At 35.5% G+C, this 12,125-nt stretch overlaps 2 protein-coding genes across 4 annotated transcripts; one reads left to right on the plus strand and one right to left on the minus strand.

Moving 5' to 3' along the window:
* The first annotated feature begins 947 nt into the window (after positions 1-947).
* LOC149725124 (MFS-type transporter SLC18B1-like) lies at positions 948-8,198 on the plus strand. 3 transcript variants are annotated; one of them, XM_089891840.1, is made up of 12 exons: positions 948-1,056; positions 1,539-1,661; positions 1,940-2,422; positions 3,057-3,226; positions 3,553-3,769; positions 4,239-4,366; positions 4,929-5,121; positions 5,511-5,710; positions 6,292-6,366; positions 6,949-7,045; positions 7,498-7,631; positions 7,875-8,198. In XM_089891840.1, the coding sequence occupies exons 1-11, from the start codon at positions 1,048-1,050 to the stop codon at positions 7,627-7,629; spliced, it is 1,827 nt and encodes a 608-aa protein (XP_089747966.1). In that variant the 5' UTR covers positions 948-1,047; the 3' UTR covers positions 7,630-7,631; positions 7,875-8,198. The 3 variants fall into 3 exon arrangements, with proteins under 3 accessions (XP_089747966.1, XP_089747967.1, XP_089747968.1); XM_089891841.1 differs by having other exon boundaries at positions 7,900-8,198; XM_089891842.1 differs by lacking the exon at positions 948-1,056 and adding an exon at positions 1,151-1,236.
* Positions 8,199-8,327: 129 nt separating this feature from the next.
* LOC149725125 (uncharacterized) lies at positions 8,328-10,875 on the minus strand. Its single transcript, XM_089891843.1, has 2 exons — positions 9,935-10,875; positions 8,328-9,343 (listed from the first exon to the last, which is right to left on the minus strand). The coding sequence occupies exons 1-2, from the start codon at positions 10,475-10,477 to the stop codon at positions 9,209-9,211; spliced, it is 678 nt and encodes a 225-aa protein (XP_089747969.1). The 5' UTR covers positions 10,478-10,875; the 3' UTR covers positions 8,328-9,208.
* Between the last annotated feature and the right edge of the window lie 1,250 nt (positions 10,876-12,125).

Below are 12,125 nucleotides of genomic sequence, written 5' to 3' on the forward strand. Positions count from 1 at the left end.
TATGAGTCAACCGTTATTATGCCCGCTCTACCTTCGCATGAAATTGAAGTTACGTCATAACATCCCGTTAGCAAGAATGCATGCAAAAATTGCGTCAGTGCGTACGTAATATTTTGTTTGTTAATATTTCATCAGCTTACACATTCTGTGAGACATATAGCTACATTGGTTTACTATATATATCTACCGAAAAACTTTCAATTCAAAGTGTTTTTTGCACACTATATGACAATCTGTATAACGCGTTTATTAATTGAACGAAATACGAAATTTGTATATACATTAAACACGTTTGAAGACATAATAGCATTCTAATGACAACATATATATATATACATATAAGAATACACTATACGATTACAAAGGTGTAAAATAATACTAGACAGAAGGTGTATACTGTATATATATATATATATATAGTATTGTGGGGAAGATGGGACATCTTTAGCACATAATATCCAAATACCTAGATCGTGTTTTACACAATTAGCAACGATCTACGGGAGTCGTTAGGATACAGTTTTAAAATTATTTGAATGTTCGTTGTTTACTACCACATTGGACGAGAAAATAGAAAGATGAGAGGTGTCCCATCTTCTCCCATCGTACAATTTATTCACATTTTCGACACACACACACACACATATATATATATATATATGTATATGCTGAAACTCGCTTTCAGTTGTTTTGAATAAACAATCCATCGAAACCAATCCAAAAACTAACCAATTTTGCTTCCAAACGACGCCCAAACTTTTCGATCGCCGATTCGACCCAAAGTAACACTTAGTGCCCCGAACCAATTACACGCTTTTCGCCTTAATAATCAACGCCTTTAAAAAATACGCTTGAAGTAACAGTAGGCGTTTTCAGTTGTATAAACAAGGCTGCCATTTAGTTAGTATTTACAGTATTACAGTGATGTAGATTCGTTTTGTTCATGTTTGTAAATTCGTTGTTTACCGAATCAAAGCTTAATACTTATACAGGTTTAGGAAAAAAAAGTTACAAAACAGTAAATTTGAAATATTATTGAAAATTTATATGAATAAAGTAAGTTTAGTTTCTGTTAACTGGTTTTGTGTTTCATAACCATTCAAAATTAAACGATTTCTGGCAGAAACTTGCTTTCAGTAGTAACTAGTAATGTTTTTTCTTTGTAATTAAACAAGGTGTTGTTTTCTAAACTGCTGCTGGGGATATTTCGGCAGTATATATGCTATACTGTTGGAGGTGATTGAATATTACGGCTTTCCACGCGTATTATAGATTCTGTACCTGTCATTGCGAGATTGGTTTCGTAATCTAAATCAAAACTTTACTTTAACTCGGACAGATATCACAAAACAACAATAAAACTAGGTCGACTAAATATCAAGCAGCGCTATATGTATTCTATATTACTAATAAACATATTGCTTTTAACTAAATGATTATATGCATATATAGCTAAAAATCTGACGTCTTCAGTAAATGTTTTTAGCAATACACAATGGTCCATAGTTTTCTTTTTATGTTATTGTTTATTATTCCAGGTCGACTACAGTTCAGCGGTGACGTCACCATCAATGACGTCATTCGACTATAGCGAAAGGGTTTGCAGAAGTCCGCACTCCGACCAAAGTAAATGTGGACAACACATATACCCGGATATTAAAGTAAAATGTCGTTTTATTAGTTGGTTAGCACATGTTGTTTCATATTTCATATTCGATATTTCCGTGTGTTTTTAACAATATCACTTTTTAATACTTAATGACTCGTAAGGCTATATTATATCAATCTATAAATATTCTTTGTTTACTACCAAATAGAACGATAAAAGAGTTTAAAAACATTGACCATATCTTTCCCTAACCTATGATATATACAATTCACATACTATACAGTGCATGTTTCTTCGTAATACCAAGTATGCTTATATTTACCATTCCAGGTTGTTCGTACTTCCCCCAATACGAACAGTTCCAGTCCAAACTGCACCCCGTTAAGTTTTCGCTGCCCAAGCTCCCATCTACAAGCAGAAAACAATGAGAACGAAGACTTGGCCAATGACACTGAATACTTGGACGCTAAGGAATGGTTCACAAACGACAAAATCCTTACACCGGTTCGAGATTTTGCAGATTCTCTTCACGCCCCATTGCTTCCATCTGAAGAAAATGGATCAGTATGTACATCGTGGTCGGTGAATAAATACCACCGATCCAGTACCCCGAACATCATTGGGTTCGAAGCTCCTCCTGCCCACCTTCCAGGTGAAATTACAGATGATGGTCTTAACATTATTGAAAGAAAAAGTAAGATCTCTTTGCGGAGTTTTAGCGCCAGACAGTGGGGAGCATTACTGGGTGTTTGTTACGTCAATTTCGCTTCCAATGCAAGCATGTCGATTCTGACTTCGTTTTTTAGTAAAGAGGTAAGTAGAACTCATTTTTTTAGTACTGGCCGCACAGGAATACGGAAGACCTATATTAGGGTGGGGGGAGATTGGACGCCTTTAGCACATAATAACCAAATTTCCTGATCGTGTTTTAAATAAACAAATAACAGCGGTCTATAGGAGTCGTCAGGATACAATTTCATATTTTTTATTGCTTTTGGTTTATTATCAAATGGGAGGAGAAAACTGGATGAAATTGTGTCCCATCTTACCCCAATCCCACTATGTATTGGTGCCTTTGATAAAAACATTAAACCGCAAAAATTGCGCCAGTGCGTGCGTACTATTTTGTTTGTTAATATTTTATCGGCTTTCACATTTTATGTAACATTTAGCTATATTAAGTTTACTATATGACTCTTACATGTAGCTGTATAGAAGCAAGTATAACGATGTCATATACATGTAGCTATATTAAGTCTACTATATGATGCTTAAGATATCTTAAGGAGTCTATGATATGACTGCACCAAAAAACGTATTGAAATGATGTTTTGACAAAACTAGTGGACACTTTTAATTAAACGAAATATGACATCGTTATAATTGCTTCTATACACTTCTTAACACGACGAGTGTCTAAAGCTTTTAAATTGTGTTTTTTTTTCAGGCAGTTTATCATGGAGCAAATGAGTTGGAGATCGGTTTAATATTTGGCTGCTACGCTATAGTTAACTCAATATGCTGCCCACTGTTTGGGTACCTTATACCATTATGCGGTGCTAAGAATATGCTGTTGGGCGGATTGCTTATTTCGAGCTTGTGTTCATTTCTATTCAGGTAAATTCATTTAAAAGTATAACGATTGAATACATAGCTTATTTGGCCCTGTGCGGTAGGGCAACGAAAGTAGTTATTACATGGCTGTTCGGAGCCTTAGTCTATAGCGTGGGGGGAGATGGAAAACTGTTTCATTCAATTTTCGTCGTCCCATTTGTTAGTAAATATAGAACATTCAAGGAATTAAAAAACCGTATTCTCGCGACTCCTATAAATCGTTTTTAATTGTTTAAAACATAATCCGGATATTTTGATGTTATGTGCTAAAGGTGTTCTGTCTTCTCCCAGCCTACTATATATGTTTGTAATTGCTAAATCTTTTTCAGCCAGTTATTTCGGTTTACGAGCACCACTTTATTCGTTGCGGGCTGCTTTGTAAGTCGGAGCATTCAAGCGGTCGGTTGTTCTGCTTACTTTATTGGCTCTGCTGTGATCATAGCACGAGAATGGAGAGACAACATAACGTTCGCTATGGGACTGTCGGAAGTTTTCCTAGGAATAGGCATGATATGTGGGCCGCTGTTAGGTGGAGCAATATACGAGGTAATATTCTACAGCATGCTCTATATAAGCGAGGTCCTTTTCGAGGATCTGGGATTGAAATCTGGTTTGGCCCATTATACTACAACACATATATAGGCTATTTATGTACGTGGTTCATGCGATTAGTGTAATTCCGTCCCGAATTTAAAACTATCTTTGACTGAAACGAATCATTAATAATAATATAGCAGGGTGGGGGGATGTGGGGCAACTTTTCATTCTATTTCTCGTTCAACTTGGAAGTAAACAAAGAAAATTTAACGAAATATAAAACCGTATTCTCACAACTCCCATATACCGTTGTTGATTGTTTTAAACACGGTGAAGATATTTGAATACTATGTGCTAAATGTGTTCCGTCTTCTCTCACCCTACTATAATATTAATATCGTAACTGTATTTGCCTCTTCGTTTACGATAGTAAAGGTTTAAAAATATTATACATTTTTAACTTGATCTGTTTTTCCAGAAAGGGGGATTTCAACTTCCTTTTATCGGTATTGGTTTCTTAATGTTGTTTGGTTTATTTATCAATGCGGTAGCTCTTCCGAAGTCGACAGACGAATGCCCAACTTCAAATTTTCTTGCCCTTATCAAGTATGTTATGTTTGCTACTACAAAACTCTGGTACCAAGTGTGGGTTCGTTTAACTGGTGGAATTGAAAAAGTTAGCTTGAACGGCATCTTCATTTAAAACCAGTTTTTAAATCGCTTTATTTTGATTTGGTTAGGGTTTAATGCGGTTTGATTATCGCTTCGGTGTGAGTATTATTGATATACGTTGTCACCGAAGCGTAACAGAATGATTTGATTGACTATAAATGGGATTGTTGCCTATACCAGTCTATATTTAAACCTTAAGCATTTAATGATTTTACTCCTAATTGTATAGTTTCTATAGTAGGGTGGGGAAGATGGGACACAACATCCAAATATCCGGATCGTGTTTTAAACAATTAATCGGTCTATCGGAGTCGGAAAGATACGGCTTAATAATTATTGGAATGTTCTTTGTTTACCAGTTACTACCAAATGGGACGAAAACATGGAATAAAACGGTGTCCCATCTCCCCCACCACTCTACTATATACACCATGTAACTTCCAACACTGTGTTAAAACTGTGAAAACTTCGTCATACCGTTTAACTTTAATTACAGGATCCCAAACGTTGCAGTAACTGCTATATTTATGTGCGTTATGTGGGCAGCCATGGATTTTAACATGCCAACGTTATCTTTCCATATGGACGCGTTGAATGCTTCCCCTGTTGAAGTTGGTACCATGTTCCTTATTATGGCAGCAGCTTATACAATAAATGCTCCTCTGGTCGGTCTTGTTGCTAAAACTAAGGTAAGACTCTAGTACACGAATGTTTAACTCGTAAAAATGGTATTCAAATTCTGAAACCAAACAAATTCAAAACCTTGCGCCCGCTTACGAATTACCATGTATGCACCTTTGTGGGCGATTGCTTTTTTGGGGGGTGATTCACAGCCTAATGATGTCTCGCCACATGGCAAACAAAGGGTCACCCATTTAGGATTACAAAAAAAAAACAGTAAAAGATATCTTTTACACTTGTATTTTATTTATTTTCAGTTCTCTACTATTACAGGCGTATTTGTGCGTTGATAAGACACAGCAAACCCTTATGATGACTCGCTGTATGACAGACAGAACGCCGGTCCTTTAAAACACAGTATAAAATCTCTTCCACACCTATAATTATTCATTTTCAGTTCTCCGAGCGAGCCATAATGACATGTGGAAGTCTTATGGTTGGGACCAGTTTTCTCGTTATCGGACCTTCGCCCATATTTGCCCCCCTTGGCCTTACAGCAGTTAGTTACACTTGCGTTGGAATATCAATGGCAATACTTGGCGCAGGACTCAGCGCGGCACTCGTACCAACGTTTAGTGACCTAACTCACTCAGCAGTGTAAGTGACTTTATCTTACGAAATTAAAACTACTTTTGGCCTTCCTCTTTACTATTTTTACTATACTTTCTTTAAATGAAAAAAATCCCACTCCAGTAACATACTAAACTAGTATGCTGGCACGAGATGTATAAAACAAAACGACTGTAGATTTTTGACCACGGAAAGAGAAGTATATTACATCCACTATGTATTTTAGCTTACGCAGATGTACTGCTTTGTAATGACTGCTTATTACATACCGGTAGAGTTTAATCAAATTTCGAACGAGTGGTTTTAGAAAAAAAACAAGACAATGTTTTTTGTTTTGCACAATTAATAACATCTAATACTTTATAGAGACCAGAGTATAAGACTAGAGAACTTTTGACAGTTGGAGAGAGACTACAGAGAAAAGTTTAAAAACCTATCACCCACAAAAACTCAATAATAGTAATACTTTTACAGCATAAATAACAGTTAAATAGTAGGGTGGGGAAAGACGGGAAATAGATGTAAATGTGTCCCGTTTTCCCCATTCTACTATACCTTTACAAATTAGTAATACCTTTACAAAGTTACTACCAGTAATACCTTCACAGTGCTGGGGGTATGAAGGACGATCTTGCCACTGCTGGTCTAGTGGGCGGTGTGTTTAACGGGGCTACCTTCTTCGGGTAAGTTTGCTTATTGTGGTCATGGGTTAAAGTGTTCATCTTAACATAAAGGTACCTGGTACGAGGCTTGGTGCTGCTATCATTGTGGATGTGTGTCATTGGACAAGACCCATTCGTTCGTTCAGGCACTTATAGTGCTTATTTGTGTACATACCGGCACTTATTTCCGTTTCTGGAATAACAGTGATATAGGAAATAATTTGTTCAAATATGCATAAGCAAGTTCCAAAAAAATGCATGCTGATTAATAGTATTAAAGTTTAGTGTCGCTGTATATAGTTAAAGTACCCCCAGATCAAGAGCATGTAACATAGTAGGTTGGGGTAAGATGACCCATGTTTTTATTTTTTTAAACGTCCAATTTAGTAGTGAACAAGAAATATCTACAGTATATAACCTTATCACGTCTCTAAAAGAGCTGTTACCTGTTAAAACAAAATTAGAAAATATGAAATTTAATAATGTGCTAACCGTTATAGCAGCTAACGGCATCTTATCTAACAGTGTTGTAAATCAACAAAGTACACGTTTATGTATTAGCAAAAAAATGTATTTGTTTGTATTTTCTATTTTTTACCTCAGTGAATTCCTGGGGCCAACAGTAGGCGGTGCTCTAATGCAGAAATATAAAGATTACAAGATTGTGAGTTCTCTTTTCGCTGCATTCGTGTTCGTTCTGGTAAGTGTACACGCATATTTTGGGTTTGCATTATTAACTTAATTTAAAAGTTATTTTAAAAAAGTTATTTTAAATGGTTAATTAAACAATGTGTTCGTATGCATGCAAAACGTTATGATTTTTAGAATGCTAATTGTTTTATTGGAAAATTCACCACTTTAATCTTGATACAATCGACCTGATATATGCCTGTTGGCAACAGTAAATATAATATATTAGGGTGGGGGAAGATGGGCCACATTTCTATTCTATTTTCTCGTCCCATTTTGTAGTAAACAATAAACATTGTAAGTATTATAAAACTGTATCCTCACGATTCCAATAGATCGTTGTTAATTGTTCTAAACGCGATCAGGATATTTGGATATTATGTGCTGATGGTGTTCCATCTTCCCCACCCTACTATATATATTTATCTGCTATCAATATGCTGTACGATCTCTACTTACCAGATCTCTGCTATTGTTTTTTTCTATTTCGTGGATTGGAGAAAAGACGTTTCAAAACGTAAGAAAATTAAAAACAACAACGAAAAGACACCATGTCTTGATACTGTGCAGACTCTGTACGATACAATAGAATAAAGGTAAATATAGTTAGAATGATATCTGCGATTGCATCGCTATGAATATTGTCGAAATATTTACAGAATTGTGTAACCGTATTTTCATAACTCTGAAAAAAGAGCGTTGTTAAATGATAGAATACGAATAGGAAATATTAAATTGTATGTGCTAACGTTGTTTATCGTACCCCACAGTACCATACATTTTAAACCATTGATTCAAATGTTATAATTTTTTATATTACGTTTAACATTATATTCCAGAAATGGTATTTATTTCAATTTACAGAAGAACGAAAAAAAACTGCGTTAAGTCAAAAAAACTTTGCGCCGGTCAACAAAAGTCGTGACGATACGGATTTCTAATTCTTTAAATGTTCTTTGTTTTCTACCAAATGGGACGAGAAAATAAAATGAAAACTGTCCCATCTTTTTCCACCCTACTGTATCCTGCTATAGAAAACTGAAGTTCACTTGGTTTAGGCTGTGCGCATTTCTTTTGTTTTCCTTTTCCTTCATAAATTTTCTTGAAAAGTTTAAATGTACCAACTATGTTCATTCAATAAATATATTTGTCCACTCTATTAATTTATTTGTGTGCTTCATGTTTGCATCACAATTTATAAAAACTCACAGGCAAGTCAAAAATAAAACCCATGCTATATATAGTAGGGAGGGTAAGATGGGACACCTTTTCATTCATTTCTCTCCCATTTAGTAGTAAACGAAGAACATTCAAAAAATTATAAAACCTTTTCCTCACAACTCACAAACATTTAAAACACGGCTAGGTCTGGATATTATGTGATAAAGGTGCCCTATCTTACGCCACAGTACTATATACATGTTACTTTTGACATAATATCAAAATATCCTGATCGGGTACTAAACAATTAACAACGATTTATGAGAGTCGTTGGGATGCGGTTTTATAATTATTTGAATGTTTTTTACGCACTACCAAATAGAACAAAATAATAGAATGAAATGGTGTCTCATATTCCCCCACCCCGCTATATTATAAATTATTCATTACATCCACTTAAATCATTGGGCTTCTATTCCGGATATACGTTTTCTACGCTTCGCCGACGTTCTTACTAATTTCTTAATGTCAAACAGTTCACTGGTATGGCAACGGAGTTTCAAATGGAATATCACAAACTAAATTACTGATTCTTACAAAATTTGTAAACCGTAACGAGAGGAAACAAGCCTTTAATAATGACGTTACGTACAATAGATTAGTATAAATTATTAAACAGTTAAAAGTTTGTATTCGTGTGCAAACAAGCGTAAGTTCTACAGATGTTTTCTTGACCAAAACCTATGTGACATACTAGGGTGGGGGGATGCTGGGACACCTTTAGAACATAATGTCCAAATATCCTGATCGTGCTTTAAACAATTTACAACGGTCTATAGAAGTCGTGAGGATATAGTTTTATAATTCTTTGAATGTTCTTTGTTTACTACTAAATGAGACGAGAAAGTAGAGTCAAAAGGTGTCCTATCTTCCCCATCCTAGTGCATATATTATCTTCGAAAAAGATGTAACAGTGTTTTAAGCGATGTAATATTTCAAGAATATTGCATATTTATCCAAATCTAATGTCCTTCAGCGATTTCGAAACTGGTTTAAAATTGTTGCTTCGGTCACGACCCACGGTAGGGGAAGTCTGTAAAGATCTTGACACCCGTTTAAAGTTTGGTGACTTTGACGCGGATATATCCTGTTGAATAGAAATGTTTTTAACTGTAAATTTTCTACACCCTTAATATTTTATGAAAACTAATTTAAAATAACTATATTGTAATCTTTTACGTTTATGGTGATAATTTTTATAAAGTGCTAGTTCGGTCTGCTATTCACGCATATATACAACGGTATCCATTATATATTAAAAATACGATAAACCGTCTAACTTTACCGAACACAGCGCTGTGTAATAATGCACTGGTAATATCTTAAACCGTGTGATAATACGATATATATATAGTAGGGTGGGGAGAGGAATGGGAATCTTAAGGATACGGTTTTATAATTCTTTGAATGCCTATTGTTTGCTACCAATGACATGCACCATGGCGTCCCATCTTTCCAATCCTACCGTATATATCTAGTATAGTGGGGTAGAATGAATAATGCTAGCTCCTGAAAAAAATCGTTAGGATACAGTTATATATGTCTGTAAATTAGGTTTATTACCAAAATGGGGCGTTGGAATAGGAAAAAATACTTGAACAATATTATACAGCAGCTTAATTCCAATAGACTTTGGACATCTGAAATCTTAATTTATTGAACATAAAACTAAAATTACCTTCATGCTATTTGTCAACGATACCCCAAGGTTCGCGTATTCTGTTTCACTACTGCTTGTCGTGTCGTTCAAACTTGGTAACGATGGTAAAGATAATTGTTGAATTGGCGATGAAAAATTCGATGAGGTCATCAAATATGACGTCATGGCGACGTCAATCGTTGCAACACTAAAAGATCGCTGCCCAGTATTTACAGTCGCTTGTCGGTATTGAGTTAACGGTGTATCGGTTGGTGTACTTTGTAGACTGTCGACCGAAGCATAAATTTCTTCCTGCGGTGTTTCAAGTGCTTCTCTCCCCTCAGAATCAGTTCCTCGTTCCTGGGGTACTGATATTGCAGCGTAGTGATTTTTTTCGGCTCTCATGGCTTGCTTTGTTAAGAACGGATACCTTGGCCGCCGTTTCAGGTAGTATAATACGACCACAATACTAAAAATTACAGTTAAACATAATAGGACGCCAATTATAACGAACGGAAGGTCTTGTTCTTCAAACGTTCGGTTTGCAAAATTTGGTGCTTTCGACGTCGATGCAGACGACATTGCCTTTTTGGAAGACTAACTCCTACATAGCCTTTATCTTGTGTTACATATAACAGTTAAATTTAGCGATAAATATCAACACTTAACTATACAAAACCTTATTTTATATGTATAAATAAAACGCCAAATACAAACCTTGTAGCCAATTTAATCATACAAAATCTTAGTTTACATGCGTAAATAAAACATTCTTTACTTACTGTTAATATTTATACCGTATATTTTCAACTTTATATTCACAGACAACAAACAGTACGATGAGCCAACTAGGTTTGACCACAACGGTTCATTTTGAATCCGCTTTTGTTCGCGCCTTTGTTCAACCTGGAGCAAACAAAGGAATAATTCCCGTACAACAGATGTCTCCGGGGCGGACGAAGAACTGTTTGCCTTAAATAAACTAGGATGTAAAAAAATCAAACAAACACATCGGAAAAAATATAAAACACAGTCAAAGGGAAAATATAGAGTTTCATAGTTTAATAATAACAATTTAGAAAAATACACATATAAGATACGTATATACCGAACATTTTTGTCTCGGGTATTTTGTTTCGGGCTTTATCCATGTTTTGTTAATGTTTTACCCATGTTTTGTCTCCGTTTTGCACCCAAGTTTTGTCCATGTTTTGCCCATGCTTTCTTCATGTTATGCCCTTTATGTTTGTCCATGTTTGTAATCGTGGTTTGACCGTGATTTTCCTATGTGCAATCTATCTTTTGGACATGTTTGTTTTGGTATTGTTTTTTTTTCCGTATTTAAGTCATTTTTTGTCCATGTTTTCCCCGTATTTTGTCCAGGATTGGTCCATGTCCTGTCCGTATCTTGACCATGTTCTGACAGTGTTTTTAGTGTATAGTGCAGGCCTATACTAGGGTAGTGTAGTGTACTAGTGTAGTGTACTAGTGTAGTGTACTAGTGTAGTGTACTTGTGTAGTGTACTAGTGTAGTGTAGTGTACTAGTGTAGTGTAGTGTACTAGTGTAGTGTAGTGTACTAGTGTAGTGTAGTGTACTAGTGTAGTGTACTAGTGTAGTGTAGTGTACTAGTGTAGTGTAGTGTACTAGTGTAGTGTAGTGTACTAGTGTAGCGTACTAGTGTAGTGTACTAGTGTATTGTACTTGTGTAGTGTACTAGTGTAGTGTAGTGTACTAGTGTAGTGTACTAGTGTAGTGTACTAGTGTAGTGTACTAGTGTAGTGTACTAGTGTATTGTACTAGTGTAGCGTACTAGTGTAGTGTACTAGTGTAGTGTAATAGTGTAGTGTACTAGTGTAGTGTACTAGTGTAGTGTACTAGTGTAGTGTACTAGTGTAGTGTACAAGTGTATTGTACTAGTGTAGTGTACAAGTGTAGTGTACTAGTGTAGTGTACAAGTGTATTGTACTAGTGTAGTGTACAAGTGTATTGTACTAGTGTAGTGTACTAGTGTAGTGTACTAGTGTATTGTACTAGTGTAGTGTACTAGTGTAGTGTACTAGTGTAGTGTACAAGTGTATTGTACTAGTGTAGTGTACTAGTGTAGTGTACTAGTGTATTGTACTAGTGTGGTGTACTAGTGCAGTATACTAGTGTAGTGTACTAGTGTAGTGTACTAGTTTAGTGTACTAGTGTAGTGTACAAGTGTAGTGTACAAGTGTATTGTACTA

This window comes from Ciona robusta, chromosome 14 (assembly GCF_009617815.1).
Source record: "Ciona robusta chromosome 14, ASM961781v2".
Lineage (NCBI taxonomy): Eukaryota > Metazoa > Chordata > Ascidiacea > Phlebobranchia > Cionidae > Ciona > Ciona robusta.